The 24,143-nt window shown below is 46.3% G+C and overlaps 1 protein-coding gene across 4 annotated transcripts in view; it reads right to left on the minus strand.

The window, feature by feature from the left end:
* Positions 1-735: 735 nt before the first annotated feature.
* LOC310690521 (uncharacterized protein) overlaps positions 736-24,143 on the minus strand; it is a 49,997-nt gene continuing 26,589 nt past the window's right edge. For 3 of the 4 annotated variants that reach the window (XM_083469600.1, XM_083469601.1, XM_083469598.1), the window contains 22 exons: positions 24,060-24,131; positions 23,493-23,561; positions 22,752-22,820; positions 21,804-21,869; positions 21,539-21,595; positions 19,908-20,072; positions 18,395-18,745; positions 17,488-17,598; positions 15,633-15,674; positions 13,619-13,645; positions 13,412-13,480; positions 12,233-12,277; positions 11,137-11,217; positions 10,841-10,882; positions 10,171-10,198; positions 9,523-9,575; positions 7,633-7,767; positions 7,143-7,205; positions 6,521-6,589; positions 5,387-5,581; positions 4,987-5,102; positions 736-4,185 (listed from right to left, as the gene is read on the minus strand). In XM_083469600.1, coding sequence (XP_083325726.1) covers positions 3,990-4,185; positions 4,987-5,102; positions 5,387-5,581; positions 6,521-6,589; positions 7,143-7,205; positions 7,633-7,767; positions 9,523-9,575; positions 10,171-10,198; positions 10,841-10,882; positions 11,137-11,217; positions 12,233-12,277; positions 13,412-13,480; positions 13,619-13,645; positions 15,633-15,674; positions 17,488-17,598; positions 18,395-18,745; positions 19,908-20,072; positions 21,539-21,595; positions 21,804-21,869; positions 22,752-22,820; positions 23,493-23,561; positions 24,060-24,131 — 2,121 coding nt within the window. In that variant the 3' untranslated portion in view covers positions 736-3,989. The remainder of the gene's footprint in view (positions 4,186-4,986; positions 5,103-5,386; positions 5,582-6,520; positions 6,590-7,142; positions 7,206-7,632; positions 7,768-9,522; positions 9,576-10,170; positions 10,199-10,840; positions 10,883-11,136; positions 11,218-12,232; positions 12,278-13,411; positions 13,481-13,618; positions 13,646-15,632; positions 15,675-17,487; positions 17,599-18,394; positions 18,746-19,907; positions 20,073-21,538; positions 21,596-21,803; positions 21,870-22,751; positions 22,821-23,492; positions 23,562-24,059; positions 24,132-24,143) is intronic. The other variant, XM_083469599.1, reaches the window with a different exon arrangement.

Raw genomic sequence — 24,143 nt, forward strand, 5'->3', positions numbered from 1 at the left:
TCATCACAAATGCACATGCATCAGGAAAGCGTCCTCTAAGTTGCCTTCAACATGTTCGAATTCAGGACCCCCCTTCAAGCCAAACGTGCATTTGGGGGCCCATTTCTTACAGCTTTTTTTGGCCATATATTTGCATGATGGTAACACTGCTGTTGTGACCCACCTTAGATCATGCCTAATATTGGGTCCTCCTGACCCACCAGTTCAAAACCACTGCTCTAGGAGATTTGTGTCTTGCCCAATGTTTCCTTCCTGTTGGTGTAAGACACTGGACTTGTCCATACTTTGCTTGTCTCACGCCTAGAAAGCACGAGACCAAGTGGTTTTCTGTTTGCCCCACCACTTCCCCTGGGAAAACTCACTCTTTATCGCTGAATCAGAGGATACATCAATGTACGAAAAGCCCAACTGATGTGTGCTCTGATTCAGCAGTAAAGAGTGGGTTTTCCCAAGGAAAGTGTGGACAAGCCCATTGCCAAGCATGGCTACTTCATGTCAATAATTTCTAAAATAGATAGAAAATAAAGAATAAGAAACTGGAGGTATGCACACCCCACAATAATCTCTGGGCTACCACAAATTCCCAGGAGAGACCCATCTGTGAGACTCTATTGAACAGTATTTTTATGCTGTTTTATGGTTGTGTTATGCTGATTAGCTTTGTTTATTGTGCGCTATAAAAGTCCACAAGTAGTTGGATGCTGACAGTTGAAAAGACATGACACAGAAGCAAAAGAGAATGACAAACAATTTTTATTTCACATCGGACCTTCTCCATCATGGAGCCTTATTACAGTGTGAAGAAACATGTCAAAAGATGGATGAGATTAAAAACCCCTCTAACCAACTAAGCTATCCTTTAAAAAAAAACTTGTTGAAAAATATATTGTGCTAACATAAATTAATTTATTTTGATATATTGTAAACAAATGTACAGTCAGTAAAATGACTTAATACAGGAGTGAGGAAACAAGGAATAGATTCAAAAGTTGAAGGTGAGAGGAAATAGGATTGTAGGGAGGAAATTATAGGACAATGAGGATCTGTTTTTCATAATAAAATAAGTAACTGCATTGCAACTAATCAAAGGGGGGATTAAAGTGTTACATGAATGGCACCTTTCACCAGTTAAGTTTAATAGATGTAATGGAATGATTCCAGATTCCACCGGTGGTGTTCAGAGTCCAGGACAAATGAATTCCACATTGCTAGAATGAGAACCTTGTAGCAATTAGGGAATTTTCTACATATATTGATCCTCTTGTCACTCTTGGGAGTATTTTGGGTTTAGCTGGGCTATCTGATCCCAGTAGATCATAAAGAGCTTCTCATTCATTTCTTTGTCATAACTGCTGTTCCATATGCTCAAATCAACCAATTTTGTTAGGTTTAGGGAAAGCTGGAGAAGGTTATTCAAAATAGCATCTTTATTAAACTGGAAGCAGTTTTTAAAAAGAAACAAGCAACCAAACTTTCTCTCATGGGGGGCGGCATTTTGAAGTTAAAAGAACACTCTCCCAACATTTCAGATCAAGAAGTCCAAGAACTTCTAATGTCATGTGTGAAGGTGACTGTATGATAGGGTTGCCATATATTGAAGAGCAAAAAAGAGGGCAGCCCGAGCCGCTGCCAGCCTGAGCCGGGGAAAGAGACACGTGGGTGCACAAGGCCTCTGCTGCTCCCTGTGTGCCTCTTTGCCTGGTTTGGGCTAGCAGTGGCTGCGGTGTGCAGAGCAGCTTGAGTCCAAGCTGCCTGAGCCTGAGACCCGCCCCCCCCAACTCAGACATTTCCTTTAAAATTTAAAAATCTGCCTGGATTGGCATGTCCAGGTTTTCCCTGATGTATGACAACCTTACTGTATGGGTTTTCCTTACTAGTATTTGTGATATGTAACAGTGTAGTATCAGCCTCATAAACACAGTATAGGAACAGATCAAGCTGCCTAGAAAGGTCGCTGTTGCAGTTCTTTGGGCTGTTTTCAAGAGGGTGCTCGACCTGCCAGAAATGCTTTGGTCGCAGGTCATTTTGCTAGTGCAGGAGTGTGCAGGAGCTGTCCCACAGATGTTAACACCTCCCTGCTGTAGAATTCAATAGTTCCAAAAATGTAAATGTGTCTGCAACCTAGATGCTGCCTTTTCTTTGTGAGATCTATGTTTACCCATGCAGGAACACTGTGGGGAAAAAGCCACAACATTCCATAAAAATTCCTGTACACAATACATCCCTTCTGCCACCTTTTTTTGCTAAACAGAGAACAGGTTGTAAATCTATGTGCATGCACACGTATCTCTGTGAGTGCGTGCACACAAATGCATGCACACACACATATCTTCTGAGAGATGTGCCGAAGCTGTAAAGAGGGATGTGGGAATCTGAATTTATGGTGTGGTTTATCTCCGTAGATCATGGCATAAAGGTATTTTAAAAATCTAGATTCAAAGGCCTGTTAGCTTTCACAGCTCCAACAGGACAGCACTTAACCCAGAGATATTTAGGACTCTGCACACGTCTGCTTTGCTTTAGAGACAGGTATGCTTTCCTCCCCGCCCCCCTTCTAGTGTGGGTTTATGACAAAATTGTCATGCCCATGCTTCTGTAGGCCTTTAGAATAGTTAGGGAATCTCTAATCAAAGTGTGTATGTATTGTAATTTGCTACCTGCTTAGACTGTAACTTTGCCGTCTAAAGCAGCATTTTTATATATTCTGTTGCTCCTGTTTTATACAAGATGTGACCAGAAAGTAAGGTGAATCACCCCTGTTTGCAATAATGGGAACTGCTGGATTCGCGGAGACATGTGGGAGGCATTCATCCGTATTTCAGCTAACATATGTGCACGTGTCTCGGCATTTGTTAACAGGCCTACGTTCATGTGGTAGCGTTTAGTAGCTGTTAATAGTTCAGTGCATTGTGACTGAAAATGGAGCAGAGAGTCAATATGAAATTCTGTTTCAAATTGGGTAAATCAGCATCGGAAACCCACAAAATGCTCACAATTGTGTACGGATATGAAGCAGTAACTTGAAAGACAGTGTATGAGTGGTTTAAGTGTTTTCGTGAAGGGCGGCAAACCATCGAAGATGACCCTCGGTGTGGCAGGTTGTCAACGAGCGGAACGGCGGCAAATGTCGACAAAGTTCGTGCGTTATTGATGTGGGATTGGCGTTTGTCTGTCTGAATGATGGTGGAAGAATTGCATATTCCGTGTGAAATCATTACTGAGGTTACTGAGTTGTCCCATCCTCCATATTCTCCTCATCTTGTCCCACCAGATTTCTTTCTTTTTCCAAAACTGAAATTTGCACTGAAAGGGCACAGATTTTTCAACATTTCACACTTCCAAGGTGCAAGGGAACCGAATGCAGTACGAAAAGAGGACTTCTCCAGACGTTTCCAACAGTTCTACTGTACTAATGTTGTCAATGGTGCATTGTATCAGAGGGGGCCTACTTTGAAGGCCTGTAAGGTATGTATGTTTGAATATTTCTCGCTGTCCAATTTCTGTGACCATTCACCGAATATTCCGGTCACACCTTGTATAATAAACCAAGCTTTCTTTGTTTCTTCATGTGAGAGCTTCTTGTGGGCATAAGGGGTAACACACATCCATAACAAGCACACGTCATAACTCCAGCAAAAGTTCCTAAACCTCTCAGCAGTGTGTATATGAGCATACTGTACATGAGTGCTGGTGGTGCACATGTAAGTCCAGGTACACACATTGTAACAAAGCAGAAGCCCCTTTTGCACCTGCCTGTGTGAGCTGCTGATTCTACACATCAGCACACATGACAGCTTGCTGAGGTGCAGGCGATGCATGGTTTTCTTTCCTCTCAAACATTCTTTCCCAGCTGGGGTGGAAGGATGGGTACCTGCATTTTCCACCTCATGTGTCTTAAGGGTCAAAGGCTTACTTCATTCATCCTGATCCAGCCTTTGTAGCAACTGGCTCCTTCTGCTGTTCCTTGCTGATCTGAAGCTGCACTCATCTCAGAAGGCATTTTCCACGCACAGAACAATCAGGAAGTCTGAGCAGCTATGTGTGTCCGCTGTGAGGAACTTGCCTCCGGCTGGAGGTGAGGCAAGGCCTTTGGACTGGCTGGAGGCTGTTCGCCACTCCTGACAGTCTTGATTTTCGGCCTGGCCTCCCAGTTGTTTGACACCATGCCAGACTGCCTTTTGTCTCCTGAACATACAAACAGCAGGGACATACAAAAGTGGATAGCTGAAGTCAACTGCATGGCACAAAAAAGCACCCATCCTATCTTGTCTCAATCCATTATTCCCAAGGGCCAAACTAGACACAATGGCTGTGGCTGCATGTGTTTAAATGTGGAACTATCATCCCAATAGCACAGAAAGAGGTTGGATCTGAATTTAACAGCAAAAGGGAAGCACAGCCCAGTGTTTCTGGCAGATTCCATTTACACCTCCCAGCAGCTCCTCTGCCCAGGTGTTTTTCATAGATAGGTGGAATCTACACACATTTTTTTAAAAAACGCTGTGAAAATGCTTTTTTTAAAAAAAAGTTTTGAAAAATATATTGAATGTGCCATAGCTCATGGTCGCCATCTAGTGTCACATTTGTGTATTGTACTTTACAGTACACTTAAAATGTTTTATTTGCAGCTGTATAGCTGAGTCCATGGTCATGGTTCCTTCCATTACTCATGGTAAGTGGAGAAGAAAAGCACATGGAGAGACAAGCTGTGGAGCAGGGGAGGTATGCAATAGGCAAGATGTAGGTTCTGAACTCCTCACCTGTGTGCTTCAAAAACCTCCCCCAGAAATCTAATATGCTGGACCTCATTACCCATTAATTTGCCCCTTCTGGGCCTCCTGAATATTTTCCTCACCTAGATATTCCCCAATTAGGTACAATCCCACTTATGGGGGAACTGGTGAATATAGTTTGGGATGCCCTGCTTGTACCTCCCATATGGTCACATATCCCTACAGATGCTTTCTTTCCCTACATGTTACTCACCACATAGGATCTGTCATGACATTGCGCCCATTGAATGTGTAGATGGGGGACTTTGGGGAATTGAAACGAGCAGCAGTACTGAAGAGGGAATTCCAACTCTTTGCCAGCAGCTGGCCCTGCAACAGAAACAATGCTTTTCAAGCTAGAAAACAGTCAACAGAGGCTGCAGGCCCCACAACATTATTCTACAACCCAAGTGCCTCAGCCATAGCAGCGGAAGGCACAAGAATCCTGCCCTTCCCAAAAACATAGGAGTGCCTGCTAGGGTCATCACTTATCATGAGAATTAGTTGGGCAGTTGCTAGGCAAGCACCACATGCCTTTTTCATCAGGCACCAGTGCTTTCCTCAGAAAAGATGTCTGCATCAAATCAAGATATCAACAGGATGTTGCTACTAGCCTTAAGGTTGACAATAGGCAGGTTCCTGTCAGTTCTCTTCACGATGGAGACTAGGCTTTGAGTGGATGATGACAGGAAGGCCCGGAAAGTTCCACGCAGCTTCGCCTCCTGTGACTGCCGATAGCACCGCAGGTCAACGCCACCAATCCCATTCATGCTACCAGTCAGGGGGATGTTGAGGGCCACTAGGCGGAGCTAGAAAAATTGAGGGATTTTAGTTAAACACCTGACACCTAAGGAGGACAACAGGGTGGAGTAGATCAACCAGAGGAGTGGTGTCAATCAACCAGTCAGGTTCTTGTTATGGCCTTGCCAGGTTTTGCACCATTATCTTCAAGGGGGCCTCCAGAAAGAAGAGGTTGGTACAGCAAGGTCTATTTAAAAAGGTAAAGGTAAAGGACCCCTGGATGGTTAAGTCCAGTTAAAGGCAACTATGGGGTTGCGGCGCTCATCTTGCTTTTCAGGCCGAGGGAGCTGGCGTTTGTCCACAGACAGCTTTCCGGGTCATGTGGCCAGCATGACTAAACTGCTTCTGGCGCAACGGAACACCATGACGGAAACTAGGAAACCAGAGTGCACGGAAATGCCGTTTACCTTCCCACTGCAGCAGTACCTATATATCTACAGTGGTCCCTTGCTGTTAAACGGCTTGCCCCCCAAACAAATCAGCTCCCAAATGCTGCAAACCTGGAAGTGAGTGTTCCGGTTTGTGAACTTTTTTTGGAAGCCAAACGTCTGACACGGCTTCCGATTGAGTGCAGGAAGCTCCTGCAGCCAATGAGAAGCCGCGCCTTGGTTTTCGAATGGTTTCGGGAGTCAAACAGACTTCTGGAACAGATTAAGTTTGAGAACCAAGGTCCCACTGTACTTGCACTTGTATGCCTTCAAACTGCTAGGTTGGCAGGAGCTGGGACAGAGCAACGGGAGCTCACCCTGTAGTGGGTATTTGAACTGTTGACCTTCTGATCAGCAAGCCCAAGAGGCTCAGTGGTTTTGACCACAGCGCCACCCGTGTCTCTCCCCACCCACTGCTGCTAAATTCTTTGCCTGAGACAACACTCAAAAAGAAGAAGAAAAGGCAAGTTGTTGTGCCAGCAGCTTGACTGCCTTACACTCCTCTCCTGTTGAACTTACTGAAGGGATCCTCTGGGGGATGCTAGGTGGTACAGTCTGGACGGTTGCTTGGCTCTTGTCGTTTTGGACCTAGGAAGACAGGATACACGGTGAAACAAAACCATTTTTTAATGTGACTCAGCTTAAACTCAAATACTGCATGCACACATAAACTGCAGCAAATATTGCCACCCCCAGACACCATCTGCCCCTCCTACTAGCTATGCACGGAGTGCAAGAGAACTAGGAAGGTGATGAAGGCGCTAGCAGCAGCAGTGCATGCAGCCTGTTCCCAGTAAGAGTTTTCTGCCTGTCTGTAGCTGTGGTGGGGCAGTTGTTGAGAAGAATTAAATAGGCCTGCTGAGGCTGGAGTAAGAAGTTGTTGGAGTGTAGACGAGGTGCTTTACAAATAGATGAAATTTATTACTCAAAGGGGTTTATATCACTTAATTTCATCATTACTTTATCCAGCAGTTAAGTATGTTCTTCTGCAAGTGCGCCACCCAAATGGGTGTAATATTTTATGGGCTTTCGGTTTCTTTGCTCTCCCCACTTTCAGCCCTTTAACTTAAGCCACAGCAAAACCCAGGAGACCTGCTGAACAGGCAATGGCAAAGCATTACAAGCTGGAAGAAGTCCACACCTGATTTCTGTCTGTAGACACCGAAGGGTCATCTCCAACCAGTAAAGACTCTGAATCCTCCAGCTGATCAAGAGACAATAGAAACACAACAGGGATAAGGCTGGACCGAAATGTGTAAAAAAACGAGCATTTGTTCTCATGCGCGAAAAGTTTTTTTAAAAATGCCATCAGGGCAAGCATTGCCCAGGTAGCTCAAGCAAGCAAGCCACAAAAGCATAACTTAATCTCATCCTGATTTTTAAAAATAAAGAGAGCAGCTGAGCAGCCCTCTTGGATCAGGGCAAAGGGTCTAAACAGTCCAGGGAATCATAGAGCAGTCCTACCTCCTGCTGATGCAATAAACCCACTACAACATCATCCCTGGTAAGTGGCTGTCCATTCTCCTGTTTCATATAGTGGCCAACCAGATGCTTGTGTATCAGATATTGAGCGAGTCTGAGTGCTGCACATCTACAGAGTCATGCACATCAGTGTCCCAATGTTTTCCTACCAGAAGCCTGCTCCATCCCTTGGGGGTTCGGAAGAAAGCTTCATTCCCTTCACTGACGTAGACCAAGCTGCCTTCAGGAATGGAGGAGGCCGATTTGAACATCAGCTCTTTTGACTTGAAGATCCACGTGGAGTGCTGGAAAGTAAAGGAAGAGCAGGTGCCTTTATTAAAAGCACACTTATCCTCAACTGGTGGAAGGCTTTGCAATTCAGCGCTCAAGAGACCTTTCGGTTAAGGCTGACCAGAGTTAAGGCTATCTTAGGCTGCCTCTCAAGGTCCACAAAGCCAGGAAATAGGATGCTAAGGCTGATGCTTTGAGAAACATGCTGCGACAACAGTTGTGCCACATCACAAGCTTAAAATTTGCTATATGTGCCCCCACGTTTTTATTTGGTCTCTCAGGCCTCAATGAAGTGCCTGGACCTGCAAAAATGCTCCACATTGTTCTGGCCCTGTAATGACTTATGAAACACCTGAGCCTTGCCGTATTGCTACAGGAATCCTTCAGTGAGTAAACTGTTTATGCCTGGGTGGAGTGTCTGTGGTGTGCGTGTTTCTGTGTACGTGCTGGGATGTGTGGGGTAGCAATGTGTGTGTGTTTTAGGGTGTGTGTGGCTGTGGAATGTGCACATCATGTTCTTGGGGGATCTGTGTGGTGGCCACAGTAACTTATCAGGCTTCCAAATGTGACCACAGCCCCACGGCGGGTGTCTCCTGGTCGGTCCCACAACTAAAACAACAGGCATTACACATCCTATTCGCTAGGTGGCTCCCTCTGCAAACACTGAAGAACGGTCCATGAATATTGCTTCAGTATTTATATGGCACACACATCATATTATTTTGCCAACAGTGGCTATTATAGGCCTTAATGGGGCAATAAAACCATAATAACGTTTGAAGTGCTCCTCAGAACGTCATGAAACCAATGAAAACATGTCTTCAAGGAGCTTGAATTACTCTATAGCTTTCCACCCAAATTGGAAACAAATATATGACAAGATTGTATAAAAAATGGAGTAAAAAGGGTCAATGTGTCAATTTTCAGCACCCTTTAACTTACTGTATCGTTGGCAATTTTCAGTGGATCATTTTGAAATTTGGCACAAGACTAGACTTCATCAGGGGGATGATTTATGCCATGCTTTACATTTTTAGTTCAACTATTGTCATTTTGATAAGTTACAGAAGTTTTAGGTTTATACTAGCAAAATGTATTTGTTTGGTTTTTGCTACTCACCTTAACGAAAGGGGTACTCCCGAGCTGCTTCAGTGATCCTTAGATTATTATTGTAGAATCTAGTGGCTACTAACCTAACACTTAGTAGCTGTGTATTGTTTGAACAGAATTTATAACTTTTGTTCCACCTGCAACCCCTGGCTTTCAGATAAGAAGCATATTGTCTCAGGACAGAGAAAAACATTTCTCTGATAACTGAGAAATGAGATAGCTGAAGGAGATTTCATTGAGGGTGTGAAGAAATCCAGATTATTTGAAGTGAATTTCTAAATCTCATGTGTAGAGGAGCTGGTGGTGGATGAAAATAATAATAATAATAATAATAATAATAATAATAATAATAATAATAATAATAATATACCCCACATCTGGCTGGTTTTCCCCAGCCACTCTAGGTGGCTCCCAACAGAAAAAACAGAATAAAACATCAAACATTAAAAACTTCCCTAAACAGGGCTGCCTTCAGATGTATTCCAAAAGTCAGGTAGTTGTTTATTTCCTTGACATCTGATGGGAGGGCATTCCACAGGGCGGTCGCCACCACTGAGAAGGCCCTTTGCCTGGTTCCCTCTACTTGAACTTGTTCAGCTCTTTACCTTGGACTAACTTTGGAGGGAGTATCAGAAAGGAGAAGAATGAAGGTGACATACCTTAAACCCATACTGGTTTTCATTGGAAGAATCCTTCAAAGACAGCCCATCATCTGCACAGCAGAAAAACGACAGAATGAACAAACCAGCCACCATCCATCCCTTTGTGGCAGGAAGCAAATATTCCATCAACTGTACAAGAAAAAGCTCCCCACCCCAAAAGAGGAGAGTCTGTAAACAACATCCTGAAGTGCTGCTTATTAATGGTTCTAAATTAGAATGGCTGGCAGACAACAATTCTTCCTTACTTACTGACTTGGCAACACACTCACAGTTCAAATTCCAAGACCAGTATACTGCCAGTGGTGGCAAGGAAGACTGTGGGAAAACACCCAAACAGGGCACATTGCATGCATTTCCACAACTTTCTCTTCCCTTGTAAAGGTGGTGAAGAAGGGACTGGCTAGGGCTAAACGTCTACTAGAAGCGTATATGCAAGTCCTGGGCTAATATTGTGTCATCCACAGGCTGCATTCATCAAAGAACCGGTGGAACAACAGATTGCAGAGTCAGAGAAAAACCCTCTGCAGACTATATCCTTGCGCCCTCCCAAAGTGGCTGCCGGTTGGCCATATGCTGGATAGATATGCAAGCCACATCAAACCGCAGTAGTCGCACATTATTAGCCAGAGAGAAAACGGCTCGCACCTGAATCCAAAGATGGGTCCTGGCTCAACTGGAAGAAAACAAAGAGCACAGAGATGAGCACCACATTAGCCAAGTTATAGAGACGAATGGAGTGTGCAGAAAACACCTTGCCCAGTTTGGGGTGGGACTCAGTGAAAAATGGAATCAAAAGGTTTTTAAATCGGCCTCCTTGCTGAGCAAGGGACCCTTAACCCACAGGGCTGTGTCTTATGTGTGGGGAGCTTCTACCAAGTTCAGGGGCCAGCAGCATTAATTTTGTCTGCAGACTAGCACTGCCTGCTTTCACACCGTCTGTTGTACCCAACCATTTCTGTAAATTTTGGTTGTGGTTCAACTTATGGTACTTTGTATTTTAAATTATTGCAAGTTGCTTTGAGACCTTTTTTTAATTTTGTAAAGAGCAATTAATTAATGAAATGCATTTGCCAATTATGTATTAAATACCACCACCACCACTACTACTACTACTACTATTTCAGCCAAGGCTGCTGCTACACCAGAACCAAACATTTCTGTTTGTTCCGCACAGGAAATATTCCTTTGGCCTTCCTCTCATGCAACAGAGGCTTGGATTGCTGAACAATGCTTTTGGTGGTGCCTGGCGCTACTTGTCTTTGCAAGACGTATTAGAGAGCAGCGAAAAAGCCACCATTTGGCCCTGCCAACTCACCGGTTGCTTGCAATGCCTCCTGGGTGGGATAGGGATCACCCTCTGGAAATAGACAGATGGGAGGTGGGGGAAGGAAAAAATACAGGTTAAAGAGGAAAGGGGGATAGCTTTCAGTATTAGATACAAAATCCCACAAAGCAAGAAAAAGCCCATCCCATGTATGTGATGTTTAAAAAACAGCTGAAGAGACAGATCCCTAGCTTTCCACAAGTCACTCTTCTAAATACCATGTGGCTGCTCCATCTCCCCTAATATTGAGGTGGGGTTTTTTTGGGTGGGGGATGAGGATCACTTACATTAAGGTAAATAACTCCCGGTGGTCCAGGAGGGCCTGGGGGCCCAGGCATGCCAGGATTTCCTGCAGGGCCTGGAGGACCCTAGAAGAAGCAGAGAAGGGAACAGAGACACTGGGTGTTATCTGCATTCTGAAACCGGACTTTGCAAACACCATTACATTTCACACCTTGACGTCTGAATGGGCTGGTGAATAGCTTGCCTGCTTGCACAGCTGTTTCTCGTGCAAGACTCAGGTGGACTCCAGTGCTCTAAGGAAGTCAGCCTGGGATCTTTGGTTCCATACAATGCTCATTTAGTCTGGGGTGGTGGGTGGAAACTGGGGTCAAGAGGTCAAATGCAGAGCCCTCTGGGGCTCTCTACCTGCATCCCATCACCAAGCCCTTCTCGAGTGCTTTCGCCTGGCTGGACTGTGCCTTGAACTGTGATTACGCCTCCTGCTAGTAGGATCAGCCTACCCATGAGGCAAGATGAAGCAGTCTCAGGGCAGCAAGCTCTGGACAGCTGGGAGGGGCAGCAGATCTGGCCTCTGAGGAGCACACCGCTCATGATCTTCTCTCCCCCCCACGGTACACTCGCAGCTGCATGCCCCTGCGTGCATGCGACAGCGGGTGCATGCCAGGCAGGTGTGTGGTGGGTGAACAGTAGCATGCAAGCATGCAGCAGAGGGGACAAGGGCAACAATTTGTGTTTTGCCTCTAGTGTCCTGGGCTGGCCCTGCCTGCTAGCCTGGATGGAGGGATGGTTTGTATGCGTGTCTGAAACTTGTGACTTTTGCATGGCTGGAATGTATCCTCCTATTCAAAGGTAGGAGTCGCATCCATTGCTCCACCTACTTTTGCCTCTGGCCACCCCCACCACATGGACCCCATAAGGCTGCCACGAGGGAAGCCAGCCCTCAGACTGAAAAAGGTTCCCTACTCCCAATTTAGGCAAAAGTGCTTCTTTTTATCTGTTCTGTTCTGGTTTTTTTTTTTTTTAAGGAAAAGGCCAAGATTGGGAAGACAGCACATTCTGAAGGCAAGATACAATTTTTTTTCAAAAAAACAACCAAAACCAAACCAAGGTTTGTTGGAGAAGATGAAATGGCTGGCTTACACGGCTGGCAATCGAGCCATATATCTCAAGGTCTCCTTTGCCATTCTGGAGGAGGAGGAGAAGAAAAAGACGCCAACTCAATATCCTGATATTGCTCACAGGCACATCTTGCCCACCCATGTCATTTTTACTTAATACATAATCCGCACACACCCCTGCCTCTTTTCCTATTGACTGCAGAAATTCAGGATGTTTACACCCATGGCAGGGCACACTTGGGAACACAACCACCGTTAGCAAAGGCTGGGAGAGTCTCCTGACACTGCACTTTTGGCTCTTAATATTGGCATCGCTTTGGAACATGCATGTATCAATATGATGGAACTCTTGGGGATGAGGAGAAGCAGTGGGACATGCTCAAGAATTGTTGATGGTTTTGGGGGGTGTTTTTTCTACAACCTGTGTGCACCCTAAGAGGAGATCCTAGGGAAACACCTCCTCCAATATGGCCCATGACATGGGCAGGCAAACTAAGGACCAGGGGCCGGATGTGGCCCAATCGCCTTCTAAATCCGGTCTGCGGATGGTCCGGGAATCAGCATGTTTTTACATGAGTGGAATGTGTGCTTTTATTTAAAAGGCATCTCTGGGTTATTTGTGGGGCCTGCCTGGTGTTTTTACATGAGTAGAATGTATGCTTTTATTTAAAATGCATCTCTGGGTTATTTGTGGGGTATAGGAATTCGTTCATTCCCCCCCCCCCCAAATATAGTCCGGCCCCCCACAAGGTCTGAGGGACAGTGGACCGGCCCCCTGCTGATAAAGTTTGCTGACCCCTGGCTCATGACAATTCAGACTTGCACTGAAAGCCCACTAAAATACCTTTCGCCCTACATTGGCTTCCGCTTTTGTTTTTTGTTGCTCCACAGACAAAGGCTTGTAGCAGACACCAAGCCAGTGGCGTAGCGTGGGGGGTGCAGGGGGGGCAGGCCGCACCGGGCGCAACATCTGGGGGTTAGGGTTAGGGGGCACAAATCCACAGGTTAGGGGGCACAAATCCACGGGTTAGGGGGCGCAAATTACTTGCCTTGCCCTGGGCGCTGACAACCCATGCTACGCCACTGCACCAAGCACAAGTTTCCCCTTAGCTGATCCTTGGAGGAAACACTGCCCCGTGCACTCAGCGTTAAGACCACCAATCCTAAATGGCAGGGTGGGGGAAAACATATTTCAGTGTACCTCTTGGTAGGTAAAAGGTGTCCAGGAGTCCGAGTCAGCTTTTGTTGCTTCAGGGCAGTTGCAGCAATCCTGGGTAAGAAAACACAATGAAGGGCCTTAGAACAAGTTGAAGAAGAAGAAGAAGAAGAAGAAGAAGAAGAAGAAGAAGAAGAAGAAGAAGGATCACAGTGCTTTGAAGATGTGGGTCCTCTTTGCACAACTACATACCCGTTCTCCAGGTTCTCCTTTTTCACCCTGCAAGGGGGAAAAAAAGAAACCAAACGGGAGGTCAAATCACCATGACACACTTATAGGTACAGCCAGGGACACAGCGACAAGCCTATTCATAAGCTTATGATACAACCAGGATCAGGAGCTCTCAAGTTAGAGAATGACATTCCTGGGGATGGTCCTTCCCCCGCCACACACCCAATTTCGGGAAGAAGACAGGGTGGCTCGCCAACTCAAAGGACACTTCAATGAACATGTGAGCAGCACTGCCTGAAGCTGATGGTTCGTGAGGACTCTAAATCACCCCGTATTTAGAGTCTCTAGGTTCAAAACAGGCCTTTTTTCACAGCAGCTTCCCCTGCCCAGTGTACAAACTTGCGCTGCTAATTCTGTTCAGTGTGTGATGAGGCTAACCGGGTTATTAACTGCTGTTTCATCCCCTAGGTTTCATTGCAGCTCTTTGCTTCTGAAAAGATTGCAGGGGAATACATGGCTGGAGTAGTAAATGGGCTTTTGCCACAACCCAGCAAAGCAGATCTAAAGTTGCAGGCAACTTCCCTGCACTTTAAAGTATGAACTCAGGAAGTCTGTGGCCTTGTAGTCAAACACACACACAAATTCATGCTGATACCCAAAAGTTCTTAGAATTGGCTATTTTGCACTGCTCTTTGCAAGGAGAGAACTCTCCTTCCTTGGAGGTTTTTAAGCAGATGTTGGATGGCCTCCTTGCATGTCTGCTTTAGCTGAGATTCCTGCATTGCAGGGGGTTGGACTAGATGACCCTCAGGGTCCCTTCCAGCTCTACAATTCCAGGATTAATCCATGATTAACTGATTAGACAGGCCCCTGCGAGCATGAAACTAAGGGCTTAGCTATACATCCTTTTGCACTGCACTCTGCAGGCACAGGTCCGTGCTTCAGAACTCCACGTAGGAGCAGGGATTATTTTTTGTCCCGGCACTTTCCCATTTTACAGCTGCATTGGAGCAAACCTTGCTGTGTTTTAAAGCACTGATGCAAACATACGCAAGTGGCAAGGCAGAAGCAGAGGAAGGTGGAGGGAAAGGGAGAGAGAGCGGGACGGAAATCCAAAGTTTGTAAGTACTAATTTTTTATTTTTAAAGAAAAATGTACGCTTGGAGTCCCTCAACTCTGACTCACAGCCGCTCTGCTTTTGATACAAGGCAAAACAGAGACCAGAGAAGCAGGGAGAAGATAAGATGGCAAGAATGCTGAAGAGACACACAAAAGGATTTTTTTTTCGGGAGGAAGAGACACATATCACAAGAGGATATGAGCAAAAATAAACACAGATACGAACAAGGATGAATAGAATTTGCGATCATGGGTTATCTGGGTTTCCCACTTTTTGCATCCTTTCAGCTCATGATGAAAACTTTGAGGTGGGCTCAGTGAGCGAGGGCTCCTATCGCATCCTTCTGAAGAAGGGGCATCACCCAAAGAGAAAGGAAGGAGAGGCAGCCCACCACCCATCTCTCCACTCTTCCCCTTGTAACTGGGGGCAGGAGTGGTGAAAGTGAGGAAGAAAAAGAATTTCCAGGGTATCCAAAGTTAGCTCTAGTCCACAACCTAACTACACACCGTTGTCTTTGCGGTGGTAGCCCACACACAGAGATTTTGGATGCCCTGCCTGCACCACCTTGTTTCTCCTGCTGGTATGACAGGGATGGGGGAAAGGGTGGCGCTGTGGTCTAAACCACTGAGCCTCTTGGGCTTGCTGATTGGAAGGTCGGCGGTTCGAATCCCCGCAACTGGGTGAGCTCCTTCCTGTTGCTCTGTCCCAGCTCCTGCCAACCTAGCAGTTCGAAAGCATGCCAGTACAAGTAGGGCTGGGGAACCTGCAGCCCTGCAGATGTCAGGTTACAGCCCCCATCATCCCTCACCATTGACATTGCTGGCTGGGACTGAAGGGAGCTGGAGCCCAAGAACATCTGGAAGGCCACTGCTTCCCCCCATCTCTGCCATGTTGCTTGATAGGCTTCATACTCACCTTAGGACCGGGAGGCCCAGGAACTCTTGCACGAGTGTTGCACTACAAAGAGAGAAGAGAAGGGCATTGATGCAACCCATAAGGAACACCCCCCAACAACTGCCCATGCATGTGACAGATCCTTCGGACCTGTGTTCTTGGCAGACTTTGGTGTTTATGTGCCAATTAAGAACAATTTTTGCACATACCTGTTTATATTTATATATTTATATTTATATTATATATTATACATTTATATTTATATGTATAGTTTTCAACGTCCGTTCATCTTAAGAAGAAGAAAAAAGGATTTTCTCCTCTCTTTTTTGCAACAACTGGGGGAGTGGAAGGCGGAAATGGAAGGGGCAAGGAAGAATAAAAAGCAGTCCCGCATGGAGGGGCAAGGGCCCAAGGATCAATAGGAAGCAATGGAAGCCTCGTAACTATCACAATTCCAGGGTCCATTTAGCTTCTAAAATGTAACCAGGATCACCCTATGCTTTGGCAGGCTCGTGTCTGTGGTCATAATGTCTTGAAAGTTTCGATGAAAGTAAGTTATACACTAGCTTGCCTTTGGGGCCATCTTACCCCACTTCTGTGGGATAAGCACCTCATATAACCAGCATGCTTAAGTCTAATTAATGCATGAAGGCTTTAAGACCACAGAGCAAGCTGTCTTGCCAGGCTTGGCCAGGTTACTCCTCCTTACCTTGGGTGGAAGGATTATCATGTGAACCCTACCTGTAAGGAGGTCTAAGTTGGATGCTTCAAGCTAAGGCTGTGTGGCTTAAGCAAGCTATCTTTGTGTTTCTATATAAATAATTTAGAAGCATTCACCACTTTGGAACCTAAGTTTTACTGCCTGTGTTTTCTTGCTGATGTATGGAAAAACACATGAATATGACTGTTGAAGAGATTGTAAGTAAACCACTTACATGTGGTCTCTTTCTATGCTAAGGGAAGAGGGAACAGAAGCGGTTTAAGGGTAGCATGACCGGTATGGTCACACTGGGCCCCGCATTGCAGGGAGTGCTAAAATAATGCTTTCGAATGGAGTGCAAGAGGCAGGGTGCGTGCAGAATTTTAGTGTTGCACATGGTGCTACTGAAATTTGAGAGCCCAAAGTCTGCCACTGAGGGGAATTTTGGAAGCAACTTAGAAGGGATTATTTTTAAGATCTAATAGCCTATATTTCCACTCTTCACATTGCTGCATATTTTGAGATTTTAAATCTCTGCTGGGGTTCCTCTAACCAAAGAGTACTTGCCCTAAACCTGGATCTAGGCATCCATGGAATACTCCTTTTTATTTATTTATTTGATGTTCTGAGGGAGGCCCCTGGTGGATCATGGAGACGGAAGTTAATTGGGAGAGGGGAGAGGAGAGAGGAGAAGGAAGGCAGATCGCTCAGAGTGTCTATGCTATAATTTGCAGCCAGCTCCTGCTGGGCTAGAGCCTTCAAGCTGAATGCACAGTTCTGTTAATAATTGTAATTTTTACTATTAAAGGCACTCCCATCCACCTGGACATTCAAACCCTCCTCCTGCCACCTGGATGGAGGGCAGGCAAACCTGAGGACTTCGGGTCAGACCTGGAGGTCAGGCAACCCTAATGCCTTCACATGGCTCTCAAGATCAGATGGAAGCTGGTTTGTGGGAGGAAAACACGTCAGAATGCAACGTTCCTCAAGACACTACAGGACAGGTGTGGATTGTGGTTAGTGTTGTGTGTATATGTCTTCACAAACCAGCGGTGGGAGAGCACTGGATGCAGAGTAAGCAGGAATGTGTACAAGGCCTTAGTGTGCCATAAGTAAGCAATCCCAGATGGGTATCAGAGAGCATGCTAGCTCAGAGCAAAGCGCATTTCCACTCACCTGATTCTCACCAGGAGGACCCATGGGCCCAGGTGCACCCTGAGGCCCCATTTCACCTTTCACACCCGGATTGCCAGGAGGGCCCTGTAGACCAAACTCACCCTTCTCACCCTGCAAGAATAAACCACAAACATTATCACAAGTCCTAAAACAGAAACCCAAGGTTTGTAAGTACAGTGGTAACTCGGTTTCTGAGCATCTCAGAAGCCGAATGTTTAGTTTTTCGAACGCCGAAAACCCAGGAGTAATTGCTTCTGTTTTCGAACACACCTCAGAAGCTGAACGGCTTCTGCGGTGTGTTTTTCAGTTTTCTCAATGGAAATTGCAGGCAGCCCTTTGTGCCTCGGTTGTCGAATGTTTTGGAAGTCGAACGGTCTTCCGGAACAGATGACGTTTGACAACCGAGGTACCACTGCACCAACATTACTATTACTATTACTATTACTATTATTATTATTATTAGAGAAATGTAGGCTTGGTGTTCCTCAGTGGCGTAGCGTGGGTTGTCAGCACCCGGGGCAAGGCAAGTAATTTGCGCCCCCTAACCCGTGGATTTGCGCCCCCTAACCCAAACCCCCAGATGTTGCGCCCGGTGCGGCCGGCCCCCCCCTGCACCCCCCACACTACGCCACTGGTGTTCCTTGCCTCTGATTCACACCCACCCACCCACTCTGCTTCAAGGCAAGCAGAGACCCACCCAAATTGCTTTGGAAATTCAGGCATTTATCTACCAGCTAGCAAAATACCTGTCATTGTTACAGGGAGTAGGTAGGAGGAGGCCTGCAAGTTCGTGTCCCTGTTCCTGCCCATCTTATTTAGCTCTCCTCTCCCTTCCATCCTGCCTTCCTGCTATTAGGCTGCCCACCTCTGACAGTTCACCCATGACCCCACTTTCAGCACTGCTTACCTTTGGCCCGTCCTTCCCTGGAAGCCCTTCTCGTCCTGGAGGCCCTTTCTGCCCAGGGGTGCCTGGTGGTCCTGGTGGCCCCATGTGGCCTGGAAGTCCTGGATGCCCTTCAGGGCCCATGGCTCCGGGAATTCCCTCTGCCCCCACTGGCCCTGGAATGCCTGCAGGCCCTGTGGATCCTGGTGGGCCAGGCTGGCCTGGTGTGCCAGGGAGGCCTGGAGTACCTTGCTGACCTTCATGCCCTGGAAGGCCAGGGGGCCCTTGGGGTCCTTCCTGACCAGGGTATCCTGGAGGTCCAGGAAGACCTGGGTAGCCCATTGGACCAGGGGGCCCTTCCATGATGCTGACCCCCTAGGAAAAATGACAAGAGGCACAAGGTGTATTGTTGATCTTTTAAGAGGCAGAAAAAATATCGTTCGGCGTCTTTGGGAAGTTGGTAATGCATTTGTCAAGATGTCTGACTTAATAGGAAACCAAAGCTAAGATCTAGTTTTTCCTGAGAGTATATACCTGGGTCTGAGTTGGATCACTTCAGATGGGAGGTGGGAGCGACGCGATAATATTTCCCTCCACAAAAAAGCCCCAAATGCAGAAAGCTAACATGTAAGGGAGAAGAGTGGCGCAGTGTGCAGGGAATTTCTTTGTATTCAACCATGCGAGCTCCTACCCACAATCCGTAGTCCTGATAAAAGCTTATCGCTTCAGTAAGAACTAGGTTTAAAAGATAAACAAGACATGACAGGGCTGCAATTCCATGTCTACCTTGTGCTGATATAATGCATGTGTGAGTGTCGAAGGGCCAAAGCAGAAGAGAAGCTGTTCCCAAAAAATAGCAGCTGCATGAATGGCTTTTAAAAAATAAATAAACGGCAGGCATTGGGAACCTGGCAGGGAGGACTTTAATACTTTCCCCCTGCTGCAGTCCCAATCTGGATTGGACATCTCTCCTACGCCTGGAAGAAAAGCTTCAGTTAACACAAATGGAAACTTTTCTTTCCATGCAAATAACCGGTGCTGCCTCTGCCAATCCAGATTGGGACTGTAGCATGGGCCCAAGTGTTAGAAACCTCCTTGAAAGCCTGAAAACATTTGCTCATAAAGTTGATGATACTTCAAAGCGCTGGAAAAAGATTTTAACGCACAGAGCCTGGAAACCCGCCTGGCCTCTGTGCTTCCAAAGTGTTGCTATCTTCCGCTGTGGATCAATCACATATTGGCACATTCCGGTTGCCCAATTAAAGTTGACTTGGTGCTGTTGCACAACACACACACTCCCTCCACAAAGCAGTCTTTTCTTTTTGTGATAACCAAAGTGATGGGAAAACACACAGGAAGGTGTGTGTTGATAGCTTCTTGATGGGACGTCATAACCCCCACCCCCCAAATAAATCAAAATGGGTGCTCAGAGCTGTCTAACCTCTCCACAAACTTTGTGGAAGCCAATCAGGATGAATGCTCAACAAACAACTCATCAGGAAGTGACCTCAGTTCTCTCCCCCTGGCCCAGTCTCACCTTTTCATTTCCACCATTGGCACCACCACATTCTGGAGCTCCTGGAAGGGACTGGCCTGGGGGTCCCGGGGGTCCTGCAGGTCCAGGTTGGCCTGGGTTGCCTGCTAGCCCTCTTTCCCCAGGAAGTCCTCTTTCTCCTGGAGGACCCTGGTCACCTTTGTCTCCCTGCCATAGGAAAGAACATGGGATGAGAGGCGTGCGCTGTGGATTCAGGCAACAGTCAATATCTACAGCAAAGGTCTGTGCTCAATCTCCTGCTGTGCAAAGTGCTTCCCTTCTCTCTTAGAAACCTCTGGAGTCTTGGACTTGCTTAGACAGGCAGACTGGAGCCAATGCCAGCAGGCAACTCATGGTCTACTTTTGGCACACTTATTTTGAATGGCTTCTGGGAGAAGCTTATGCACACATATTTTGGGGAAACTTAAATGTATGGCTGGAGATGGGGCCATGATTGTTCCTTTAGGGACAAGTAATAATAATAATAATAATAATAATAATAATAATAATAATAATGGTTTCCTCATCTACTCTGGGAGGCTTCCAACAGAATATTAAAATACAAAAACCTATTAAACATTAAAAGCTTCCCTGAACAGGGCTGCCTTCAGATGTCTTCTAAAAGTCTGGCAGTTTCCCCCCCTCTTTGACATCTGGTGGGAGGCCGTTCCACAGGGCGGGTGCCACTACCGGGAAGGCCCTCCGCCTGGTTCCCTGTAACTTGGCTTCTCGCAGCGAGGGAACTGCCAGAAGGCCCTTGGCACTTGACCTCAGTGTCCGGGCAGAATGATGGGGGTGGAGACACTCCTTCAGGTATACTGGACCGAGGCCGTTTAGGGCTTTAAAGTCATCTTAACTGGATTCCATAGGACTCTTGGAGGTATTTAAGCAGAGGTTGGATGGCCATCTGTCATGGAAGCTTTAGCTGAGATTCCTGCATTGCAGGGGGTTCCCTTCCAACTCTACGATTCTATGATTCTTCCATACAGAGTGAAATATTTCTCAGCTCACTGTAGGCAAAGAGCATAAGGAGAGAGCTGCTGGACCAGGTCAATGGCCCATCTAGTCCAGCATCTTGTTCTCACAGTGGCCAGGCAGGTGCCTAGGAGGACCTAAGTGCAATAGCATCCTTCCCACTTGAGATTTATTTGTCTAGTAGCTAGAGTCTCCATAGTAACACAGCATTCGGCCAACCAGGTGCTGCCCTCCAGGTGTTTTGGACTACAACTCCCATCAGTCCCAGCGCCAGGATGCCCCTTAGTGAAGGCTGGACTAACAGCTCCAAAACAATAGATCAGTACAGCTCAACAGCATGAACGCTTCTCAGCAAGGAGATACAGAGATGGGGGACAGTTGCAGCTTTTGGATGCCTGGTTATTGTGCCACCCCGAAAAGGCACAGATTCTTTGGGTGGGGTGGGGGGAGAGAAGGTAGCAACCATAGTACAGTAGTATAGATGTGGCCTTCTTTATGGCTGGGGAAGCCCAATAGGTTTTCATTTGCCTTATGCATGTTCTTTAAGACAGTGTTTGAAACTGCCTTTTGTAGACTAGACACACCCTCAGCTGCAGACTGGCCTGGACTTGCCATTACCATAGCAACCCAACACAGGGGGAGAAAGCTTAGATGCGCACCTTTGCACCACGAGGGCCTGGTGTTGCCGGACAGACACACTGGGAAAGATTATGCATCTAAGAAAAACAGAAAAAGTAGTTAGCGATAGATCACCTCTCACCAATGGAACACAGAGAGGAAGGTCATAACCCATAGAGCAGGCATAGGCAAACTCCGGCCCTCCAGATGTTTGGGACTACAATTCCCATCATCCCTAGCTAACAGGACCAGTGGTCAGGGATGATGGGAATTGTAGTCCCAAACACCAACTTTCCCCTTTTTTACCCCAATAATGGAGGCAGCGGCTGTCTTGGGAGGGGAAATGGATGAGGTTTCCTCTTTCGTAATCACCTGTCAAAAAGCCAAAAAAATAAATTACACATTTAAAACTTTTTTCACCAGGTCAGGAATCTAGGGTTGCCATATGTCTGGGAATTCCTGGACATGTCCTCTTCTGCAGGTCCTACATGCCTATCTGGGGAGAATTTTACATTTTAAAGCAAATGTCCTGGATTTGTTTTGTTTAAATGTGCTTGGGTGGCTCTGCTTCAGGTTCTGGCAACCCAGGCTCTGGTTTAGGCTTGGCAGTGGTGGAGATGCTATGAGGTGATTGCCCTAAAAAAGCTTAACCATTTTTTGTGTCCAGATTTTTACTTGAAATATGGCAACCCTAATATAGACATACCTCAAGGCCCTCCAGGGCCATATCAGAGACTTTAAACCAGACTTCTCTCCGTGTGTGTGTGTGTGTGTGAGAGAGAGAGAGAGAGAGAGAGAGAGAGAGAGAGAGAGAGAGAGAACTCACCCCCACCTTTCTAAATCTACCCTATTATTTCATCCCATCAGAGTTCCTTCCTTCTGGGTCATTTCCACCTGATTATTCCAGACTTTAAAAAAACTTCCTTCTTTCCCTCTTTCCATGTAACTGTAGAACTGGAAGGACAATATTTTATCTGACAATATTTTATCTTACTGGGTGACCTTGGGCCAAGTTACATGGTCAGCCTGACCTACTTCACAGGATTGTTGTGAGGATTAAAAAATGAGTAGGAGAACCACATATGCCGTCTTGAACTTTACGGAAGAGGAGTAGGATATAAATGTCACAATAGTGTACTGATTTAAAAGAAATAGTGCTGCCATTCCAGGCCTCTCTGTCAGGCTGCCATAATTCTGTCCAGGCTCCTTCTTCCACAACGACATGGACTTCTTGATCGTGAACTGCCTACATACCTCTTTTGCCACAGAGTCCCCCCTGACCACGGTCTGGTGAACAGAAGGAGTCAAGAGTTGCGGTTCCTCCTGAGATACAAGATGACAACAGTTAGGAAATCGAATAACCTCCCTGCCATTTTACATTGCTAAGGTGCATTGTTACTTTCCATGTAACTGCAGATCTGGAAGGGACAGTAGCTGACAAAAACAAGGCTCCATCTGCAGTATACGTTTAAAGCAGTATTATAGCACTTTAAACAGTCATGGCTTCCCCTCAGAGAATTCTGGGAACTGTAGTTTGTTAAGGGTATTGAGAGTTGTTGGGAGACATGTTCCCTTCATGGAGCTAGAAATCCCATAGTTCCCTAGGAAGAGGGGCTGATTGTTAAACCACTTTGGGATTGGTAGCTCTCTGAGGGGAATAGGGATCTCCTACAGTCCCTGGAATTCTTTGGGGAGGCCATGACTCCTTCAGAAGTTTGCCCAGAAGGGAATGCAGCCCTCAGGCTGAAAGCTGCCACCCCCGCCATCTTGAGTGTATTGCTTTGCAAAGTGAAGGTTAGGTAGAGTTTGTGTTAAAATGTGAACCAAACCTACCAGTAAACCTTACCTGCAAAACATACACATATACTTTCCAGGAAGTTGGTATAGCAAACATGGCGGTTCTGCTTATCCTGGTTACTGTCCCTTGAGTTGTTTCCCCCTTTCCCCCTTCATCCATAGTGGCATTGGCTTCTTGATAGCGAACTCCCTACATACCTCTTTTGCCACAGAGTCTCCCCTGCCCACGGTTTGGTGAACATCAGGAGTCGAGACATGTGGGTCCTCCTGAGACACAAGACAATGACAAAAATCAGATAACCTCCCTGCCTGTTTACATTGTTAAGGTGCACCTTTGTAATGAAAATGTAATAAGACCTATCAAGATAACCATTCATATCAATCTGGGATTTGATGAGGGAAGTGTCAGTCAGAGGTCATGGAGCTTGGTCAGAGAGTCAAGGCCTGGCATTTCACTCTCTAGAAATTAACCACTCGTAGAATCCTGAAAAATACGCCATATTGTTTTTGAGCAAAGCTGTGTCTGTCAATGTCTCAGTGTGAATGACTGTGTCATGTGGGTGGGCGGGCCTTCCAAATAACCAGTACAATGTCTTTCAGTGTATCTTCCTAAATCCCCAGGGAGGTCCTGAAATATTTCAAAAAGTCCTGGGCAATATACCTACAGAGGAGTGGCTGAGATTAACTGTATTGGTGATGATGCCTCACAAAAATATGGCATGGATTACCAAACCCCATGGCTACCAAAACCCTGTATTGACTCACTTCAGCCTTCTGAGGATGCTCCTTTGTAACAGTCGCTGGAGGCCACCATGATTTTTCAGTCACAGGCTTTGCCTGAAAGGTGTG

This window comes from Podarcis liolepis, assembly GCF_965112155.1.
Source record: "Podarcis liolepis genome assembly, chromosome: 13".
NCBI classification, from domain to species: domain Eukaryota; kingdom Metazoa; phylum Chordata; class Lepidosauria; order Squamata; family Lacertidae; genus Podarcis; species Podarcis liolepis.